This window comes from Peromyscus leucopus, chromosome 13 (genome assembly GCF_004664715.2).
Source record: "Peromyscus leucopus breed LL Stock chromosome 13, UCI_PerLeu_2.1, whole genome shotgun sequence".
In the NCBI taxonomy this organism is placed as follows: domain Eukaryota; kingdom Metazoa; phylum Chordata; class Mammalia; order Rodentia; family Cricetidae; genus Peromyscus; species Peromyscus leucopus.
The window spans coordinates 2,229,784-2,252,166 of NC_051074.1; the positions used below are offsets into that span (position 1 = coordinate 2,229,784).

General features: G+C 43.5%; 1 protein-coding gene across 8 annotated transcripts in view; it reads left to right on the forward strand.

Moving 5' to 3' along the window:
* The window catches only part of LOC114697861 (nuclear autoantigen Sp-100-like), a 68,927-nt gene that overhangs the window by 34,942 nt on the left and 11,602 nt on the right, over nt 1–22,383 (forward strand). For 6 of the 8 annotated variants that reach the window (XR_005092613.1, XM_028876197.2, XM_028876201.2 and 3 more), the window contains 6 exons: nt 378–431; nt 8,914–8,967; nt 13,332–13,406; nt 17,315–17,371; nt 19,860–19,964; nt 21,146–21,288. Coding sequence is in view for 7 of the 8 variants with exons in the window: in XM_028876197.2 (XP_028732030.1) it covers nt 378–431; nt 8,914–8,967; nt 13,332–13,406; nt 17,315–17,371; nt 19,860–19,964; nt 21,146–21,288 (488 nt within the window). In the remaining variant the exon portion in view is untranslated. The remainder of the gene's footprint in view (nt 1–377; nt 432–8,913; nt 8,968–13,331; nt 13,407–17,314; nt 17,372–19,859; nt 19,965–21,145; nt 21,289–22,383) is intronic. The other 2 variants (XM_028876199.2, XM_028876203.2) reach the window with 2 other exon arrangements.

A 22,383-nucleotide genomic window follows, 5' to 3' on the forward strand; every position in this document is an offset into this window, starting at 1 on the left:
CATCCTCACAGTGTTCAAAAATCTTGTTCCATAGCATCTTCCTCATATTTATAATAAACCTCCTCCTCAACCATACCCAGAGCAGCCATGTCCTCTTTTTCTTTCATTCAAAATCTTTATGAATTGGGGCTTAATGAGATCATTGTAGTTGAGGCAGGGCTCTTATTATTACATACAGCCAGATCCCTCAGCCCTCAAATATTGAATTCATGGGATGGTTTGCATTGATAACTAAATGACTATGAATCTCTATACTATTTGGAAGGAAAGAAAGAGGAAATATCATGAAAGCATCTTTGTAGTCCAATAGTTCATGATTTACGTAGTCAGAGAATTCCTATGACCATTTTAGTTCACATTGTTGGTTTTCTTTCCAGGTACTTCCAATACTGATAGCTCGAGCACCAGCAAAAGATACAGACGGACAAGACGTAAGAACGTTCTAAAATTCTAGATGTAGCAAATACTTCTCTGTGTAACTAAAGCTTAGACATCCTTAAAAGTAAGAAGCATTAGCTGGGATTTTAGATCATTTAGATGATGCTTTTTTATTCAGGTAAGTTTGAGTTATTTGCTATGCCACACAGGTCTCACAATATTCAACAGAACACACTTACTTTTCACCCAAGAGGATGAAGTGGATCCCAGGTGGAGAGTTCACTTTATTTCACATGATCACCTAGGGCCCTGAGATCTTAAAGACTGGTTTTGTCACCGCCATGCCCAAGACTCCATAATACTCAGAAATAGAAGCAGACGGTGCACAAATAAATCTCAGAAGGGGCGTGGGGTATAAGAAATGGTCACGGGAGAGAATGACCACCATAGCAAAGTTGGCCCCAGCCTCAGCATTGGGGACAGTTTCTGGAGTAAGTTTGGCCAACAGCTCATATAAAGGCAAGGTTGGCCTGCTGACAGGATTGTTTCTATGCCTCCCAAATAAACTGCAGGTCTGTTCATCCCTTCTCACATAGGCTACAGGATTGCCCCAACCCCTACCCATCCTCCTCCCTCACAGGCTGGCAGGTGGGGAGGGACAGTCCTGCAGCCTGTGAGGTTGGCAGGATTGTGCCTTCCTACGCACTCATACAGGTTGCGGTTTCCATGTGTGTGTTCCTGTGCATATGTGTAGAGGCCAGAAGTTGATGTTAAATAGTCTTTGGTCTCTCTACCTCATTTATTTGAGACAAGAATATCTCACTGAACCTGGAACTCACTGATACAGGGACCCCCTTGTCTATTTCTCCTCAGCTCTGGGATCATAGACGCTCATTGCTGTGCCCAGTTCTTTACACAAGTACTGGGGATCTGACTTGGGTCCTCATGCTTAGCAGCAAACACTCTGCCAACTGAGCCATTTTCCCAGGCCTCTTTTTCAGTTTTTCTCATCCAGAGTCTTTTCTGGATTGGCTCCTAAGACATAGACTACAACTGTTCAGGACTTTTCCTTCTTCCAGAGTCTTTTCTGGATTGGCTCCTCAGACATAGACTAGAACTGTTCAGGACTTTTCCTTCTTCCAGAGTCTTTTCTGGATTGGCTCCTAAGACAGACTAGAACTGTTCAGGACTTTTCCTTCTTCCAGAGTCTTTTCTGGATTGGCTCCTAAGACAGACTAGAACTGTTCAGGACTTTTCCTTCTTCCAGAGTCTTTTCTGGACTGGCTCCTAAGACATAGACTAGAACTGTTCAGGACTTTTCCTTCTTCCAGAGTCTTTTCTGGATTGGCTCCTAAGACATAGACTAGAACTGTTCAGGACTTTTCCTTCTTCCTGCAGGAGTATACAGTAGCTCCTCTTCTGAACTGAGTGCTGGGGAGGAATCTCAGGAATACCTAAGAAGTGAATCTGGTGCAGAAGATTAGGATGCCCAGCCTTGGCCTGCAGAATGTCAGGAATCTGATGACTGAAAGCCACTGTGACTAGATGCATTTTATTCTAAGCACCATGACGGCTGTATATCTGGCTATCCTGGGAGCTTCTTTTTAATTTTAGAGAGTGTAGGAGGCAGTAAATGACTATAAACTCATGTTTAACAGTTTAACTCATTTTCAACTAAAAGTACATATTTATATATTGTTAATGTAGGAGAAATAAATAGCAAAATAGTGGTATATTTTTACACCCACTGTCATGCCTACTGTGGTGGTTTGAATAGGAAATGGCCTCCATAGGCTCATTTATTTGAATGCTTGGATATTGCCTGCTTGACAGAGATTAGGAGGTTTGGCCTTGTTGGAGTGGGTGTGGCCTTGTTGGAGGAAGTACATCACTGGGGGTGGACTTTGGTGTTTCAAATGCTCAAGCCAGGCCCAGTCTCTCTCTCTCTTCATGCTGCCTGCTGATTCAGATGTAGAACTCTCAGCTACCTCTTCAGCACCATGTCTGCCTCCATGCTGCCATGCTTTCTGCCATGACAATAATGGACTAAACCTCTGAAACTGTAAGCCAGCCCCGGTAAAATGTTTTTCATTATAAAAGTTGCTGTGGTCATGGTGTCTCTTCACAGCAATAGAACATTGACTAAGATACCTACTCACACAAAGACTGTATATTCCTAGAGTCATTTATAATTGTAAAAGACTCAAAATACAACTAACCAAGCATTGGTTTCAGACCAACCATTGTCAAATTTAGCATAGTTTTTGACAGCTGTCCTTGACCACCTAGTTAGATTGTATTATGTTATCTCAATGTATTTTTTGGTGAGATCATGACAGCCTTGAGATTTAGGCAGGCTAACTCTTGCTGTTCTCATTTTGAGTAGAGGAAAGTATTGTACAAATGTGTAAGAGGCCGGGCGGTGGTGGCACACACCTTTAATCCCAGCACTTGGGAGGAAGAGCCAGGCAGATCTCTGTGAGTTCGAGGCCAGCCTGGTCTACAAAGGGAGTTCCAGGAAAGGCGCAAAGCTATACAGAGAAACCCTGTCTCGAAAAACCAAAAGAAAAAAAATGTGTAAGAGTTTCAAAAAAAAAAAAAAAAAACGAAGACTGAGATCTAGCAGCCCATGTGCTTCACAATCAGTGGCTGTTGTGTGTAGCAGGAGGAGGAAAGTTGTGTTTCCATGGTCAGAATCCAAAGAGGTGGTCAGGAACTCAGAATATTCAGTTGAGTGTATCAGAACCTTATATAACCAAAAAAGCATTTTTAATAACATTAAAAACATGTAAGGAGACAGGGAGATGGCTCAGTGAATTGAAGTGTGTGCTGCCCAACTGTGAGAACTAGTGTTCAGATTATTATCACCACTATAAAAGCCAAGCAGGCATGGCAGCCCACCTGTAACCCCACTGTAGGGGAGACGGAGAGGGGATCCCTTGGACAAGATGGCTAGCTAGACTAGCCAAATCAGGCAAGCTCCTGCGTTCACTGAGACACCCTGCCTCCATAAATAATGTGGAGAATGGTAGAACACACTAATGTCAACTTCTGACCTCCTTATACATGTACACATACATGGACAGCACACACACACACACACACACACACACACACACACACACACACGGCTTGAGACAAAGTTCAGTTGATAAAATGTTTGCAAGGAACTGAATTTGATCCCCAAAACCTTGTTTGTTTGTTTGTTTGTTTGTTTTAAAAAAAAAAAGCGTGCCATATGCTTGTAATCCCAGCTCAGAGGAGGGGGAGACAGGAGGATCCCCGGGGCTCACTGGCCAGCCAGGTTTGCCTACATGATAAGTCCAAGGCAAGTGAAAGATCCTGTTCCAAAAGAGGAGTATGAACGCAGAGTGGCACCCAAGGTTGTCCCCTGGCCTCAACATGCGATCGCATGCTTATCCCCCTGCACATATGGACATGCACTCACACAGATCCTAAGACATCTATTATATAAAATATTGTAACATATGCAAATACAGTGTGCATGTACATGTATGTGATATATATATTTGCAGAGAGACAATGACTGACCATCACAGTGAACATTACAACTGACCACCTCAATTATCACTATGGCTGACCATCTCCATGAACACTATAAGTGACCACCTCAATAACCACAGTGGTCACTGTGATTGTCTGTCATAGTGGTCACTTTGGTGGTCATCGATGTGGTCAGTGTAGTGGTCACTGTGACAGTCAGTTACAGTATTCACCGTGATGCTTAGTCATACTGGTTACTGTCATAGTCATTGATGAAGTTAGCTATAGTTTTCACTGCAATGATCAGCCACAGTAGTTATATGGTGATCAGCCGTAGTGTTTACTGTGAGGGTCGGCCATAGTGGTTACTATGGTGGTCAGTTGTAGTCATCACTGTGGTGATCAGTTGTAATGTTCACTGTGAGGCTCAACCATAATGGTCATTCTATGAAGGAAAGAAGGAAGGAAGGAAGGAAGGGAGGGAGGGAGGGAGGGAGGGAGGAGGGAGGAAGGAAGGGAGACAGAAGAAAGAAAGAAGACCGTCAAAAAGAAGGAACAGAGGCAGCTATTTGTAACTAGATGTCCAGGAATGATTGACGGAGAATAAAGGGGAGAAGTAAATCAGAGCATCACTGATGAAAAGCAACACAGGAGAGGGGAGACATGAGAAAGCCAGGTTGGTACACACAGAGGCAGAACCGCAGGCTGGAAGTGCAAGAGAATGAGGTATGGCCCGGAAAAAAAAGACTGACCTGGCTTTTAATGCGGATATAGTCATTGAGAACCTGTATTTTTTTTTCTCAGCTCATTTGAGAGCAAATGCTCTGCAGGACCATGTTCAGGGTCTCACCTCCACTCATTTTTGTTACACCTGATGAGTCCAAACATCTTAGATGAATACAGGAAGGGAGTCAGAGGGATGCAGCCTATTAGATATAATATGATGGAGAAGCTAACTATAGTACCTTGATCTTTGTTTTCCTGTGATGTGGTTGCGGGGTGGGAGGTGGCTTTTCCTTTATTTTCTTACTTCTCTCCCTAAACATGTGCACACAAAAATACTCCCAAAGATACCTGCACAAACTCTGTCTTTAACAAATTGAGAGAGCCAAAAAAGACCTTGCTAGGCTCCTTGATGGAGGCAGGGACTATTTGGTAGGTGATGTAAGGGGAAAGAACAGGAAAGATGTGCCTCTTAGTTGTACTGAAAACATGGAGATAAAGTCTGAGACTGATAAGTGTGCAGCACAGAATTAGCACAGGGAGCTGGTAAAAGTGGCAGAGATGATTGTGTTTGGTGTCAGAAGAGCTGGCATTTGGTTACCATGTTAGTGATCTGTGAAAGGAAACAACATATGTGATGGAGATGGAGATAAAGACAAAGACTGATGTAAAGACAGCCTCTAAATCAAGATCCCACAGAGAGGGAGGGAGGGAGAGAGAGAGAGAGAGAGAGAGAGAGAGAGAGAGAGAGAGAGAGAGAGAGAAGCAGAGACAGAGACAGAGACAGAGACAGAGATTGGGCTGTAGGCAAGCCTAGAGGGCATTTTCTTAGTTAATGATTGATGTGGGAGGGCCCAGACAATTGTAGGTGGTGCCATCCCTGGGCTGGTTGGTGGTCCTGGGTTCTATAGAAAACCAGGCTAAGAACCTGAGGGCAGCAAGCCAGTAAGCAGCACCCTCCATGGCCTCTGCATCAGCTCCTGTCTCCAGGTTCTGCCCTGTGTGAGTTCCTGTCCTGCCTTCCTTCCATGTTGAGCAGTGATCTGGAAGGGTAAGCCAAATCAACCCTTCCTCCTCAAGCTCCTTTTGTGCATGCTGTTTCATCACAGCGATAGTAACCCTAACTAGGACAAGTTGGTACCAGGAGTGGGGTATTGCTGACTGTGCTTTGGGGAGGATTGTGGAAGGACTTTGGAACTTTGGGTTAGAAGAGCGTTAAGAGCTCTGTGGGACATTCTGTGAGAACTTTGAAGATAAGAATGTTGAGAGCAGTGCAAAGGATGGAAGCCTGGCTTGTGAAGTTTCAGAGGGAAAGGAAAACTTTACCAGGCCTTTTGTGTGGCGCTTCTGTGGGTTCTGGTTAGTTGGAGCTTAAAAACCAGCTGTGATTAGCAAGAGGCCAGAACCTCTATAGTAAAACTTTTATTTTACTGGGACAATTGATGTTGGATCGATGGATCTGAGAATTAGAGGTGAGAAAGAAGAGACCAGCATTATTGAGGTGAAATCTGGGAAGTGTTTCCTGAGAGTCAGCACACAGAAGCTGTGTCCCAGAGGTGGCCAAGGTTGTACCTCCCACTGGAAGCTGAACTTGGTAGTGTTTTAAAGTGGTACTTTGATCTGATTGTGACTGTGCCCTGGTCATGGAGAGCAGCTGAGGCTTGGCACTGTGGGAGGCCAGGAGAGGCCACTGGTAAAGGCACAGTCTCAGAAGCAGTTGAAAACCCCAGAATGAATGGGTCATGTAGAGAAGTTGAGGCTTGACACCATGAAGATACCCCAGGAGAGGCTATTTATGAAAGTGTAGCCCATTTACAGCAGAAGACCCCAGCATTTTGGAGATGTCAGTACCATGGATGACTACCAAGATCAGCAGCAGTAGAGGGGTGGAGCCAGCTGGAGACTAGAAGACAAGCTGTGTGTGCTGCAGAGTGGAGCCAGGGAAGTGACCCAAGCCCCTTGGGGGAACCCAGAGATCGAAGTGGATCCCTGACATTGGATATTGAGTTATTTACAGTTGGAGTTTGGTTTTTCTTTGATCTGATTGTGACTGTGCCCTGGTTCTTCCCTCTTGAAGTAAGAAAGTATTTAACTTAATTTTGATTTTTACAGAAGCCCACAGAGGGCTTGAGAGGTTTTAGATATTTAAAGAGACTGGGTATGATAAAGGAACTGAACATTTAATGTGTTTGAATTTGTAAAGACTATAGAACTTTTAAAGTTATTTATGTTTTTAATGTGATATCTTGGGGATAAATGAGAAAGGAAAGGTTGTGGCTTAATAGTGATGTTTTTGTGTGTCAAGTTGACAAGAAGTCATTTGGGTAGTTTTATGTTAACTAGACACAAGCTAAAGTCATCTGAGAGGAGGGAACCTCAATTTAAAAGTACCTCCTTAAGATCGGGCTGTAGGCAAGCCTATAGGGCATTTATTTTTAATTAGTGATTGATGAGGGAGAGGCCATTGTGGGTGGTACCATCCTTGGTCTGGTGGTCCTAGGTTCTTTAGGAAAACAGACCAAGCAAGCCATGAGAAGCAAGATAGCAAGCAGCACTCTTCCATGGCCTCTGCAACAGCTCCTGCCTCCAGATTCCTGCCCTGTTTGAGTTCCTGTCTTGACTTCCTTCCATGATGAACAGTGATGTGGAAGTGTAAGCCAAGTAAACCCTTTGCTCCCGAGTTCCTTTGGTCATGGTGTTTCATCACAGCAATAGTAACCCTAATGAGACAGAGAAGGGGGTCACCTCATCAGCAAAAGATCCAGAGCTGTGAGCAGAGAGAAGGAGGGAGAGGAAGATGCACATGGGGGAAAATAAAGGACCAGCCAGAGAAATGTGGGCCAAATTAGATAACAGGTTAAAAGGTGAGAAAGGTGTGGTGTGGGGGTGGTTTAAACAGGAAAGAGGAGAAGGAATGAGGGAGACAAGATGAAGCGACACAAGGCGTCTTGGTACGAAGGTGTGGCTCGCAGTTGCCCTGTAGTTTCAGAGTAAAGTTCGGAGGCACCAGAGCAGCCCCTGTGACTCACCCAGATTACAATAAGCCTCACCTGGGCATTTCCTCCACCCCTGGAGCTTCAGTCACCAGCCACAGCCTAGCTATCTTTAAATACAAGGTATGTTTTCTAAACTTAGTGCCAGGGGCCTCTGTCCAAAGTACTGACATTTTTTTAGCCTTCTCTGCTCAGATGAACTGCAAACTGCAAACTCAGCACTTCCAAAACCAAGTACATCGTCTGGGCCAGCATTGTTTCTATATCACTGTTGATTAACTACAACTGTAAATTGGAGGCTCTCACAATCATCTAGGAGTGACAGATATCCAGAGAGCAACAACAAAAGAGAAATGCGGCGTTCACTGTAGAAAGTCACTAATGTTGGGGGTAAGGTCTTTGGAGAGGGCAAAATGAAAATCCTTTACAAACCACAGTTAGAAGCAGAACTAGAAAGGATACGTGTTTTGTGACATGTGTTTCCCAAAGCGTGTGCTGAGAGGTTAGGAAGCAAGAATGGAAAGCTCCAAGCATCTAAAAGGGCGGACAAGTCTGCCCCGGGGCCTTAGAACGGTGGCTTAGAAATAACAGACACCTGTGACCATAGTTCAAGGAGAACTTGAGACTGACTCATGCACAGAATGTGAGGTGAGAGCCACCCAGCTACAGAGTATTCGAATCCTGATCAAGGAGGACTTGAGACTGACTCATGCACAGAATGTGAGGTGAGAGTCACCCAGCTACAGAGTATTCAAATTCTGATCAAGGAGGACATGAGACTGACTCATGCACAGAATATGAGGTGAGAGCCACCCAGCTACAGAGTATCCGAATCCTGAAACAGTTCCCACTCCCTTCTTCACCTGGCTGCGAGCAGGTCGAACTGAGGACCAGGTCCAGTGAGTTCAGATCCCGAGGTCAATGTAAAAAGCTGAGGATGACGGCTCACACCTGCAATGCAAGTCCCTGGGGCTGCTCTCTAGCTCATCGATGCGATTGCAAGCTCCAAGTTCAGATGAGAGACCTTGTCACAGAAAATAAATAGTGTGAAAAGCAATGGAGGAAGACCCCAGGTCTCTACACAAACACATACATATATGAGCATGTACACACATACAGTCCATACAGCCTCTCTCTCTCTCTCTCTCTCTCTCTCTCTCTCTCTCTCTCTCTCACACACACACACACACACACACACACACACACACACACACTCAGGCGTGCTCAGGCTTTCCGAGTGATGATGAAACTGTCATAATGCTTGTGACTTTTATTTACAGTTTACAGTCCTCTGACTACCATCTTTGCTTTGCAGATACCCAAGATGTTGAGAACAATTCTGCTTCAAGAGAGGATGGTGGAAACATAAGTAAGGACAAATGAAATTTACCTATCTTCATGTTACAAATGAATTCATTTTTATGTTAAATGTTATTGTTATTATTATTTACTATACCTTTAATAAGATAAAAATGAATGTCTTTTAAAATGACAATTTAATTTTTTCAAAATATCATATTTTCATCATTTTATTCTGCTTTTATATGTTTCTTACAGACTGGTTTATATCTTTCAAGAACATACCAATGTATATATTAGCATAGCATGAAATGACATATTATTTGCGTAAACTTGATAATTCTATATATGCTTTCCTTTTCTTGCTTTGTAGACTAAAATATCAATATAGTCAGTAAACACGTTAAACATTTTTACATACTTTTTGTTTTAATATTAATAATGTTGATTGAATACTTTTTGCTACTGTGCACTAATTTGACATAATAATAGGTTCCTTTAGGACCGTTTCCTGCGTGTAGGTAGAGAACGTTGATCATATCCACCCTTAGATGAACTGCCTTAAGAAATACTGTTTGAGGACCCCATCAATAGTCATAGCCTTCGTTTGAGTGTAGCAGAAAGTTTTCACTCACTGCTGGTCACACGTTGCTCTTCTTCCTGGAAGTCTTTGCTGCTGCATGGCACCTCTTTCTCACGTAGCTGAACGATGGTGGAGGTCTCTCAATTGTTACCTAGTGGTAAACCTTGAGCACACGTATCACTAGGATTTTTGTTCCCCTTCTTAGTTTCCTAGTGAGCTTATTAACAGAATCATTTGTCCAAGAGAGATCTGAAACCTATTACTTAAATCTGTTGTTATCCCCTTGGTTATCGCGTTGGCTTCTTGGTTTCATTTGGTAGTTGTGGCCATTTCCACAAGGAACCTGACCATTTTTAATGTTACATCTATAGTCCCCATTGGATTTGCCTCTTTGTGAAACAAGAATCTGAAAATGAGCCAGGCATGGTGGCGCATGCCTTTAATCCCAGTACTGGAGTAGCAAAAGCAGGCAGTCTGGACTACAGAGTGAGTTCCAGGACAGCCAGGGCTACACAGAGAAACATGGCCTCAAAAAACCACAAAGAATCTGAAAAACGTGCCCTGTGCTGTCGTGCAGTAGCTGGAGATGCCGCTTGGCCCTCAGCTCTGTACTTGTTCATGTCTTAGTCCCCCACCCTGTCCGCCTTTGGCACCTGACGGAGCTGCAGAAAAGAGAGCTCAAAGCTAGATGCCTGATAACCTGCTGGGGTGGGTTTTAGAATAAATTCAAGAACATTCCCCTTACCACTTAGTCCATTGAAATCTCTGATTAGAGTCGCGTTCTTCTTGCAGATGAATTTGAGAAGAATAGAGACTTACCCATTTACTAATGTTTTACTCAGTGTTCTGTAGTGAATTTTCCTTATATGGTTTCTATACATTTAACAAGTATATGTTGGATAACTGTGCTTCTATTAATATTTTTCTAGTAACCTGATAACTGGGATGAATTTACTTGAGAGAAGACTCTCAGAAACTTTATTTGCATAGAAAATTTGAAGCCATTTTATTACCTGCCTGCATGAGAGGGAGTCAGTCACACTGCCACTGATTCAGTATAGAATCTTACAAGTGTTTATATAGGTTAGGGACCTGAGTTAACTTAATATATCATGGCCAAAAATGATCAAGAAAGATAATCACCAGAAATAATGAGTCTCTTTGGAAATTAGCTTCATGAGAAGTAGCATTAATTTCTAATTGCAAAATCCTTTCAAACAACTCTTTCAATGACAAATTCATATTGGTGGACAGAACCAATTGATACGGTTATGAATAGGCAAGGTCCCATGCTTTACCAGAGTAAGACCTAACCCCCTCACAGAATCTGTTTTAACATTTCATCAGATCAGATCTCTATAGTAGATTTATGGTGCAGAGTACTCTCTCTTTCAACCATCATTGAGGACTTTCTCTTTCTCTCTTTCTGTTACTTTTGTTGTATGAAGGCTTACATTTAAAAATCTAATCTGTGGAGTTACATTATATAGCCTTACAAGAAAAGCTTGATTTTATTGACAGAAATAGAAAAAGTCCCAAAAAGGATTTCACCTAAAAACAGTGAAATAGATGACGAATGATAGGTAGGTAGGTAGGTAGGGAGGGAGGGAGGGAGGGAGGGAGAGAGAAAGAGAGAGAGAGAGAGAGAGAGAGAGAGAGAGAGAGAGAGAGAGAGAGACATAGATATGTAGATATGTAGATAGATAGATGATTGATTGATAAATATATACAGACAGATAGATGATAAATAGATTTATTTTTCTATGACAGTCTCTCATACATGCTTTTTTTTTCTTTGAAGGACTTGGGCCCCCCACGAGCGGCGCCGGGGAGTGGGTCTTTCATACATGCTTTTAAAGCCTTAGATACCTCACACTTTTTTTCATATCTTAAGCTCATTACAAAACATGAACAAGTCTCTTGATAGCTAAATGAGAATTTTCATGTTGTTCTTTGCTCCCCTTCAGACAAGCCTGCCTGTGTAGCCCAGGTTGGCCTCAAACTTGTGATCCTCCTTTCGCTTGTATCTTCACCTACTCAATTACACTTCCAAGGGATCGATTTCATCTTCCTGTGATTTGTCTGTATTGCCCTATGGTCTTGCTTTTCAAACTTCTTTAAGAAGCTGCGGCCTAATCTGAGATTGACAGGACATTTTTTACCAAAGAAAGATGATGAAATTCATAAAGATAAGGACTGGTAAATAGGCATAAAAAGAAGGTCGCCAATTCCTGCAGGGAAAAAGTATTTTGATGATGGTAGGAATGATAATAATCCTGTAAGTAGAAATGATGTTTATCAACATATGAGTTATATTTTCTAAAAACAGATGTCAAACTAGGTGTGATGGTACAGAGACACCATGACCACAGCAACTCTTATAAAGGAAAAAACATTTAATTGGGCAGCTTACAGTTCAGAGGTTCAGTTCATTATTGTCATGGTGGGACACAGTAGTGTGCAGGCAGACATGGTGCTGGAGAAGGACCTGAGATTCCTACATTTTGACCCATAGACAACAGGAAGTGTTCTGAACTAGATGTAGCTTGAATGTAAGAAATCTCAAAGCCTGCCCCACCAGTGACACACTTCCTCCAATAAGACCATACTTTAACAGGGGCACACCTCCTAATAATGGCAATGACTCCCTATGAGCTTACGGGGCCCAGTTACATTCAAACTCCCACACCCACTCCCTCTTGGAGGCTGAGGCAAGAGGATGTGCCTTATTAAAATCACTGAGATGAGTAAATAAGCAGAAATCACACTTGTTCCTTTCCAAACTTGGTTCTCTCGAAGCTCTGTTCTTGCACTGGTGAAACCATAGGTAAGCCCTAGAACTGTGCTTGGTCCTCAGAGCAGCATTCGAATACCATTTGATATGAAAAAGCCTGAGCTGATGAGATCTTAAAACTGGAAACTGCATATGGAGATTGGGGTGAGGTCAGTTTCCCCCGCAAAGACTCCCCTACCCAGAGACGTGGCTTCCTTCTGCTCATCCTGCCTCCTAAAGTTTCTACCGCTCTCAGCAATTACACCAACTAGAGATCAAACTTCCAGCACACAAGCCTTTGGGGACATTTAAAATCCAAACCATAACAGTCTCACACTGATACCCTGCACTCAGCAAGCACTGAAGTGTCAATTCTCATTGTTTTCACAGTGTCCCTTGGGATACAAACAAAACTGCCTTGAAGTTATTTTCTGTACTAATGTGAGAGTAAATTAATTGAATCAACGTCAAGGCCAAGAAAATGACATCTAGGGTAAACCCAGGGATCTTAGTTTGGGTTACTATAGCTGTGATGAAATACCATGACCAAAAGCAACTTGGGAAGGACTAGGTTTATTAACTCACACTTCCATGTGACAGTTCATCAACAAAAGCAGTGAGGGCAGGAACCTGGAGGCAGGAGCTGATGCTGAGGCCATGGAGGGTGCTGCTTTCTGGCTTGTTCGTTCTAGCTTGATTTGTCTACTTTCTTATAGAACCAGGGTTCTTATAGAACCCAGGGATGGCCCCACTCATAATGGGCTGGGCCCTCCCACATTAATCACTAATTAAGAAAATGCCCCGTGGGCTTGTCTACAGCCTGATCTTATGGAGGCATTTTCTCACTTGAGGTTCTCTCCTCCCTGACGACTCCAGCTTGCATCAAGCTGACATAAAACTAGCCAGCACAGCGGGTTAAATAACAGAGATGGCAATTACAAAGCTAAGGTCTGTATGGTTTTTACTATGTACTAGACATTTTACAAGTTATAGTAACATGGGAAGTCTGAAAACACTATTATGTACATTGTAACCTTTTAGAAGTATCTGGTTTTGTTTTTGTCTTCTATTTTCTCAGGGAGAAAGAGAGACAGACACGGAAAGTACTCAATTCGGAACATCAAAATGCCACTGAAAACAAACTGGATAAAAGGTTAAAAACAAAACACAATACATTTTCAATACTAAGTTTTCATTCTTTTTATTACAGACTTCTGATAACAAATCTACTTCCGTGACTGCTCATTGTAGCCATGGTAACTGTTGAGAAATATACCCAGTTTAGTCAGTTTCCAAAGTATGTTGGGAAAGGGATAAAAGACGGCAGCCCTACAAACAAGTGACTTGATGTGTCTGTGGTCAGACAAGGTCGCTGAACTTTCAATGGCAGAAACAGCCATAAAGCAAAACGGGACGAACAAGTGTGGGTGACAAATGATACAGCTGCCCCGCCTCTGGATCAACCCCATGAGGTCACTGTGCAGACTTAAGCCTGGCACTTTTTCCCTTCTGCCTCAGTTGGACTCATCTGTAAACTTAAATAACATGCTAGATTGGCTCCTCTCAAGGCCAACCCAGCTCTTTGGGTGACTTCACAGTCTATAACTGTCCCTGCAACCTGGTAAGCACCATGGGTAGGTAGCCACCTCTCCAGCCTGGGGAGCCTCTGCCATGGCTCCTGGGTGTAACTGACTGGAAGGGTAGCAGAGAGGCTAGTCCTGTTGTCGTCCACTGCAAGGCCCCACGCCGTCCAGGGCAGCTCCCTAGACCCCACTTCTGCCCCATTGCATGTGTCCCCTAAGCTGCACGTCACCTGCGCAAGCGATTCTGCAGCTTGCCTGGGCTTCCCTTTTAGCCACAGAAAACTGCTATGAAGAAGTGAATTGAGCACAGAGGAGAGAGGAGTCTGCCCACTGAGACCACAGCCTCCCCTTAGCCAGTCTCTGGCCCAAATACGACAAATTACTGAATGGTTGTTCTAGAATAAGTGTTCATTCTCTCTCCCTCCTTCCCTTCCCGCCTCTCCCTCCGTCTCCTCCCCCCTCTCCCTCCATGCAACCTGCTATCTCAGTGTGTGTATGTGTGTGTGTGTGTGTGTGTGTGTGTGTGTGTGTGTGTGTGTGTGTATGCATGTACATGTGTGGTCATAAGTTTCCTACCGGTACAGCAGAAGCAGAGCTCAAGGTCGATAGTGACTGGCTTGCTTTGAAATTAAGACTTGTCAAATGGTCCCTCTAGAAGATCAACAGCCTAGTACTGTCACCTCGGGCAGCAGAGCTGCCTGATACACCCATGAAGTTCCCATCTACAGAGCTCCTTCCAAGCTACAGCAATCACATTCCTTCATAAATTCCCTTGCTGACTCAGCCCACTCTCCAGCCACCACTGACCCCTCTAGCATAACTGTCATCTTTATATGACACACGAGTGAGTCTGCTAGTCTCTCATTTTCTGATTTACCCAGAGACCTGTCTTCTGTGTTGATCACATCAAACCTTCACTTTGACTTGAAGGAAATATCTGACAATTATGTTCAGGAGAAATGCACTCTCTCTCCTGGGCTGCATATTGAGCCCCAAGCCAGCAGGGCTATAAAGTGAGAGCCTATCTCAACAAATAAATAAATAGCTGGGCAGTGGTGGCACACACCTTTAATTCCAGCACTCGGGAGGCAGAGGCAGGTGGATCTCTGTGAGTTCAAGGCCAGCCTGGTCTACAAAGTGAGTTCCAAGAAAGGCGAAAAGTTACACAGAGAAACCCTGTCTCGGAAAAAAAAAAAGAAAAAAAAAAAAAAACAAGTAAATAAATAAACAGCAACAACAAAAGGAGATAGAAAAAAAATGCAGCCTCTCTCCGGAGGCCTGGAGTAGGGGAGGTTGATGCTGGCAGGACCACACTCCCTGTCCACTCTGTGCTCTGTGCAGCATGCTTAGACAAGAGCCCTGATCCAGGATTTGGGATCCTATTACATTGTTCATAGACATCCAGACACCTGCTGATACTCTGAGAAAGCCCAGGACTCATACCCTGACAACCTCTCTCCCTTAGAATGATTAATAGTATTAACAAAATTGTTTTAAATAGCATGTGGTAATTGTAGCTGCATTATTATTTTAAATGATGGGTGTACAGTTTTAGTATTATTAAGTGGCTATTAAGACTAGACGAGCTGGGCTGGAGAGATGCTCAGCAGTTAAGAACATTGGCTGTTCAATTCCCAGCACCCACATGGCAGCTCACAACTATCTGTAACTCTGCCTCCAGGAGATCCAGCACCCTTACACAGACATACATGCAGGCAAAATACCCATGCATATAAAATAAATAAATCATTTTTTAAGTGGATATTCAAAGCTTTAAAAAAAAAAAAAAAAAAAAAAAGAGCCAAGAATAGTCAAGTCCTACTTTACCCAGGCATTTCCCAAATGCAGTGTAACAGCAGGGAGCAGGAGCCAGACCACCAGTGATCTGGGAAAGAGTAAAACACTGTTTTGTTTCTTTATTTGTCTTCAATTGGTTTTGATTGATAGAAGGACCAGCTAGCCCACAAGTCCAAGAATGTCGACACAGAGAGGAGCTGAGACAGAACCCGTCCCGCTCAGCAGTGGCTGTTGTGGAGCACACTGAGGCTGCAGCCGAGCGAGCCCAGGCTCCAGTTTGGTCGCTTTGTATAAATGGAAAGAGCAGACAGGGCACAGGTGGCTCTGTGTGAGACCACAGGGTGGAGGGAAGGAAGGAGGGAGTGCGGAGTTTTCCCTGGGCATATCTAGGACTTCAGCATCATGAATGATGGTGTCTCACACTGAGCACTCCCCCACCCCCACCCCAGTGTGGATAACCTATCACCCCCACCCACCACACAGCTATCACCAAACTTGGTCCAATCACTGATCAGTTAAGAGCAATTTGTTCTGGGGGACAAAAAGGTGGTAAGAAAGGTTTACTTGTGTCCTTGACATGTCCATTTCCTCCTATTTTACCTGCTTCTTGAAACCTTTAGTATGAAAAAAAACCCAGGTGATTCTTCTTTTGTGCAAGGCTAGGAAGCTCTCATTCCTTGTATCTCCACAGTGTCTTACTTATCTTATTTATAAGGGTAACAAGTTGTGAGGCATAACACTCCAGCTCTTGAGATGTTACTCATCAAAACATGCCTGGGCGTGTGACTCACATATGCAAATCTCAGGACTGAGGCGGCAGTGGCAGAGGCAGGAGGATTGCAAGTTTGAGGCCAACCTGGGCTACACAGTGAAAGCTTGTATCAGTCAATCAATAGTTGTTTCTTGGGGCCATTTATATCTCAATAGGATTATTTTTTTAAAGGATGAGTAACTGTTATGATCAAGACCCAAAAAATGAAATAGCATTGATCTCAAGACCTCCTTACATCTCACTAAGGCAAGATTCTTTCCCAGTCCAATCTAGATACAACCTGCTCAGAGGAAGGGGCACTTCTGACGGAGTATACGGAGGAGGTCCCCCTTCCCAGGTTTGCACTACCTAAAGTATGGCCTTGTGGTGATGCCTTGTGGGCACAGACTGATAAGGAACAAACAGCCATCTATGTTCCCCAACTTTTAAACAGATTTGGCCATTATAGTCTTAATAATGCCTATGAAGTGACTGTGTGTGTGTGTGTGTGTGTGTGTGTGTGTGTGTGTGTGATATCTAGTCAACAAATAAACCCTACTAATTATCACCTTTGTAATTAAATCTAGATCAGAAGTCAGCAAACTATAGCCCAGAGGAAAAAACTTCACTTGCCAGCTATTTATAAATAAAGTTTTATTAGAACACACCCTTTTATTTACATGTAGTCTGTGGATGCTTCCTAATATGACTGAAAAACTGAAGAATCACAAAGGAAATTATGGACCACAAAACCTTGGATGTTTACTGTCTAGGCCTTTATAGTAAATGTTCCTGACTTCTGATCTGGATTCCAACAGTTTTCAGAAAGTACTAAACAGACTTCAGGAAAGTTACTTTTAAATGGTGTTTTTGTAAAATGTTGCTTGCAATGTGATGTATAAATAAGAGACATGTATGTTGTCTTCTCAGCAGCTTTTCCAAGGAGACGTATCAACTCATCTTCACGAAGAAGCAGCAGAAAAAGAGGTAAAAAAAATGTGATTTATCAACTTTTAATGAATAAGAATATTTTAAAAATGTTTTTGAGGCAAGGTCTCACTATGCAACCCTGGCTGGCCTGGAATACCCTATATAAACCAGTCTTGAACTCACAGAGATCCACCTGGCTCTACTTTCTGGGTGCTGGGATTAAAGGCATATGCCACCATGCCTGGTCCTATTTTTTTTTTTCATTTTAATGTATTACACTGGGTCACATAGGCCATTTCCATGCATATAAATAAGCGTTCTTTGAGCATATTCCACAGGACCCATGGCCTTCCACTCCCCGTTCCTGTTGGTCCCCTTGTCTCCTGGACAGTTTTGCTCCTACATTCATGTCATCTGTACGTATAACTCTGTCTCTCTGTACGAGTGCCTAAGACCCACAGATGAGAGCAACATGCCTTTGTCTTTCTGAGGCTCACTTAATTTGCCTAAAATTATGATCTTCGGTTGTATCCATTTTCCTGCAAATGGCATCATTTTGGTTTTCTTTTTACAGCTGAAAGAAATTCCACTGTGTACATAAATCAGTTTCTTTACCTACTCCTCTGCTGGTGGGCACCTAGGGTGGGTCCACAGCTTGTCAGAAGTGCCACAACAAAAGTTGATGAAGTAACTGAATTCTATTCTGCACTCCGTGCAGTGAGTGACAAGCTAGTTTTCTTGATTGGCTGTTGAAATCAGTACCAAATCTTAAGAGCATCATCAGCATTGGTCAGTTTCAGCAGCACGACAGATTGCTGATAACTCCCATTCCATTGGTTAGTTAGTTGATTTGGGAGGGACCCAGAGCCGTGTGTGTCTCTATGTGCTGACGGTTCTTGAGGGAGAAAGGAAATAAAGTATGTGACCCACGTGATATTTAGCATACCTTTTACTTGCCCACACAGAAAGCCACAGAAACACACAACCCTTGATGGTAATACGAGACCTGTGTTCTAATTCCTAATCCTATGTGACTTTAGCCTGTCACTTGTCCTTTCTAACTCAATTTATTTATCTGTAAAGATGTGACAAAGGAGGGGCTAGAGAGATGGCACAGTGGTTAAGAGCACTGACTGCTCTTCCAGAGGACCCAGGTTCAATTCCCAGCACCCACATGGCAGCTCATAACTGTCTGTAACTCCAAGATCTGACACCTTCACACAGACATACATGCAGGCAAAACACCAATGCACCTTAAAAAGAAAAAAAAAAAAAAAAGGATATGACATAGGGTTTCAGGTGAGTTCAGCTGAGTGCCCTGCCGGGGCCAGTATTGTTTTGATAGACTGCTCTGAAGCAATTGTGGGATGCTCTACCCCATCCCAGCTCCACAGTGTCTTTGATGGATCCCTTAACTGGCTGGAAAGGCAGAGCCACTGCTGCGGAAGTTCATCTTCAGGCCTTCAGTGTCTGATTCAATAGAATTGAATCCCACACACTCTGAGATCTGTGCTCTGATGCCAGGAAATGGGAATGATCTTGGAAGGCTGGGAGATTGGAGAGATTTTTGACAAGCTGCAGGCAAATGAGACATACTTTATTCACCAGCACTGAGGCTGCTAGGCAGGCAGACATCAGCAGGCACCCAGGCATGTGCTGGCATCCAGGCAGGCAGGCTGAGTGGAGATAGGCACACAGGCCTGAAGATAGACACACACAGATAGGCAAGCTGGCAAAGGAGACCTCAAGGCCATATTTATACAGAACCATGCAAAAGTGACACTCTGCCAGATCTGATTATCTGACAGATGGCATCACTATTTATTTTGGGTCTCCAGATATCTGGTGTCGGCCATTTTGTGCTAACTCATTGTCGCCCCCTGCCCGCTAGCCTTCCCGCCATGTCCAGTGTCAGCTGTGTGTGTGTTAGCTGACTTACATCAGATGTCCACATCAGCACCATCTTGTTTGAATATAAACGCTCTCATGGCTTTCTGTTTCTAACACACACACACACTAAAGTGTTATGCAGGGCTCCTCTAGCACCTGCAGAATCTTCTAGAGTACTGCTGAGTCCTCAGGCAGGCTGAGGAAAGGAGAAAGACAGCTAATCAGATGAAAGGTGAGCGATAACACCACTCACTGGGTGCCCCCTTCCATCCCCTTCTAAGGTAGATGCCTCCAACAGCAGAACAAAATCTGAGAGTTATTTTTCCCATCTACAGAATTCCAGAGCCATTATATAATGAGAGCTATTTCTTCAAAATATTCGTAGGAAAGTCACTATACAGTGGCCACTATGGCCAAGTTTGAGAGCTGGGATTCTGCCACACACACAGCTCCAGTCACTATGCAGGAGTTCAGAGATTGGGAGCAGAGCGTGTTGTTATCTATAGGCATCTAATCATTCACAAAAAAAATACCTTCAAGTATAACTAATCCGTGGGAAAACCCAATGCATTTTTAGTTGCAGAAACAAGATACCAAAGTGGGTGGGGGAAAGGCCATGCACAGTTCTAGAATAAAGTGAAATGTGTCCATGCAGGTCGGAGAATTCCCAGACAAAGAAATGTGGATTTTAACCGTCCTGAGCTTCCGGTGACCTGTGGTAGTGCTACAGGGACTCTGTATAAGGAGAAATATCAGCAAGGTGAGTTTCCAGATCTGTGCGCTTCACCTGGACAGTGACACTGTGTAGGGAGTGGGCACCTGTGTTGTGGGTATCTCATCCCATTTCTAGTTTGCGGGATTCATGATATAGGCAATGTTACCCCGTTACTGAAGTGAAAGGTGTGAGGCCGTGTAAATGATGAGAAGAGGGCACGAGAGGACAAGTCCAGAGGAGCCAGAAGCTCCTGATATTACTTTCCTAGTGGGACACGCAGAGTGCAATTAATTACCCCAGCAGCAGAAATGTGGAAGGTTTTCTTCTAAGGGGCTGCCCAAGCCCAGGACCAAGTCTAAAATATGAGAAATAACAATTAGCTCTCGTGACCTGGAAGAGCAATGTTGGACAAGTAGCTGTGGTGACAGCTTCCTCAAGGCTGGATTCACAAGCCCAGCAGGGAATTTTCTGCCCTCACTCACCTTTCTGAAATCCAAGTTGGTCATACACTGGGTCACAGTATAAGGAAGAGCAAGAATCCTGGTCATGTTTTAAGGCCATTCCTTTTTTTTTTTTTTTTTTTTTAAATCTTTCAATCTTACAGTAGAATTATTTTTAAAGATTTAATTTATGTATACAGTGCTCTGCCCGCATGCCAGAAGAGGGCGCCAGATCTCAATATAGATGGTTGTGAGCCACCATGTGGTTGCTGGGAATTGAACTCAAGACCTCCGGAAGTACAGTCAGTGCTCTTAACCTCTGAGCCATCTCTCCAGCCCAACAGTAGAATATTTTTAAAGATAATGTTAAAGGCTGGAGAGATGCCTCTCTGGTTAAGTGCACTGGCTGCTCTTCCAGGGGACTCAGGTTGAATTCCCAGCAACCACCTAGTGGATCACAACCATCTGTAACTACAGTCTCAGGAGATCCAATGCCCTTTTCTGGCTTCTGTGGGAGGTAAGCACAGATATTGTGCACAGACACACATGCAGACAAAACACCAATACACATGAAAGAAATGAATTATTTTTAGAGAAAGCATAAAAAGTAATGTCAGTGGTCGTCATTCTCTGTCCTTGCCTATCAGGTTGAATGTGTGGCCCCTGGTGACTGAGGGAAAAATGCACACCCTCCTGAGACTAAACCTGAGCCTCACATTCAGGATGATGATGGGCTAAGAGCATGTGTTTCCCTAGCTGGTGGCTCAGTCTGTCTCGGTCTTACAGGTATCCATGAGAAGAGTATACAGAGTGAGACTGGCCAATGGTTCACCCTCAGGCAGTTTGAAATCAAAGGGGGCCGTGAAAAATCCAAGAACTGGAGGCAAAGCATACGTTGCTATGGATGGACCCTGAAAGAACTGATAAAGGTATTCTGGGGGCAGATAGCTTCCTTGGTTCCTGGGTAAGATGGTGGATTAAAAGCTTCTATGTGACATGTACCTTCAATTATTCTGGGGTAAAACAACTGATTAGAAGCCCTCTCTCTGTAACTGGTAGCTTCAACCAAGGATTTCACTGTCGTAATTCACTGGTACCAGATGTTAGCAGAATGTCTGTGTCCACAATGCCACTGCATTCTTCTCAGCCAGGTCCCAGGGCACGGGTTGTTGCCAGTATGCCACTCAGGTGTCACCTTGGCTGGCTTGTTTTACAGCTTAATCCTGTTAAATGCATTAACTTGGATGCTTTGGATGGTAGAAGAAAAGACTGTGACCTTTACCATTAACTAGTTGCATAAAATTTGGTAGCATGGATATAATTTAAATTAAATTTAAACATAATTTAAACTTGGAATGCCAGTGATGAAAATAATAGATGATTACATATCTGAAAATAATGCACCCATGTGAATGCCTGAGTTACAGAATGTTCCAGCAGCACTTCTTCCAGTTGGTCATCTCACACTTGCTCTTGAACAGCTGAGCGGGGTGGGCCACACCTGTAATCATGGCACTTGGGAGACTGAGGCAGGGAGATTGTTCAGAGCTTGATGCTGGCCTAGACTCTGTAATGAGTTCCAGGACAGGTTACAGGATGAGACCTGTAACTCAACTCCATCTACCCCAAAATAAAAGTGTAGCACGAACCCCAATTGGTCTTATTAATAAAAACCCAGAGTCAGATATCAGGGTGAAAGCTGAAAGATCAGAGAAGCAGAGCAGCCAGCCACTAGCTCTTACCTCTATGAAATCCTCAGCCTGAAGGACTGACTCTGTCTCCTCCTGCCTTGTATTCCTCTCCCGACCCAGCCATATCACTTCCTGTTTCAACCTCCCTAGTGCTGGGATTAAAGGTGCGTGTGCCATTGCTTTGTGGCCTCTTATGGCTAGCTAGTAGCTGGTTCAGGCAAGCTTTATTTGTTAGAGCATACACAAAATATCATCACATAAAAAAAAAAATATTTTCAAATTGTATTTTGAAATAAGTTCTTTGCTTTTCGTTTATATCAATCCCCTGAATTG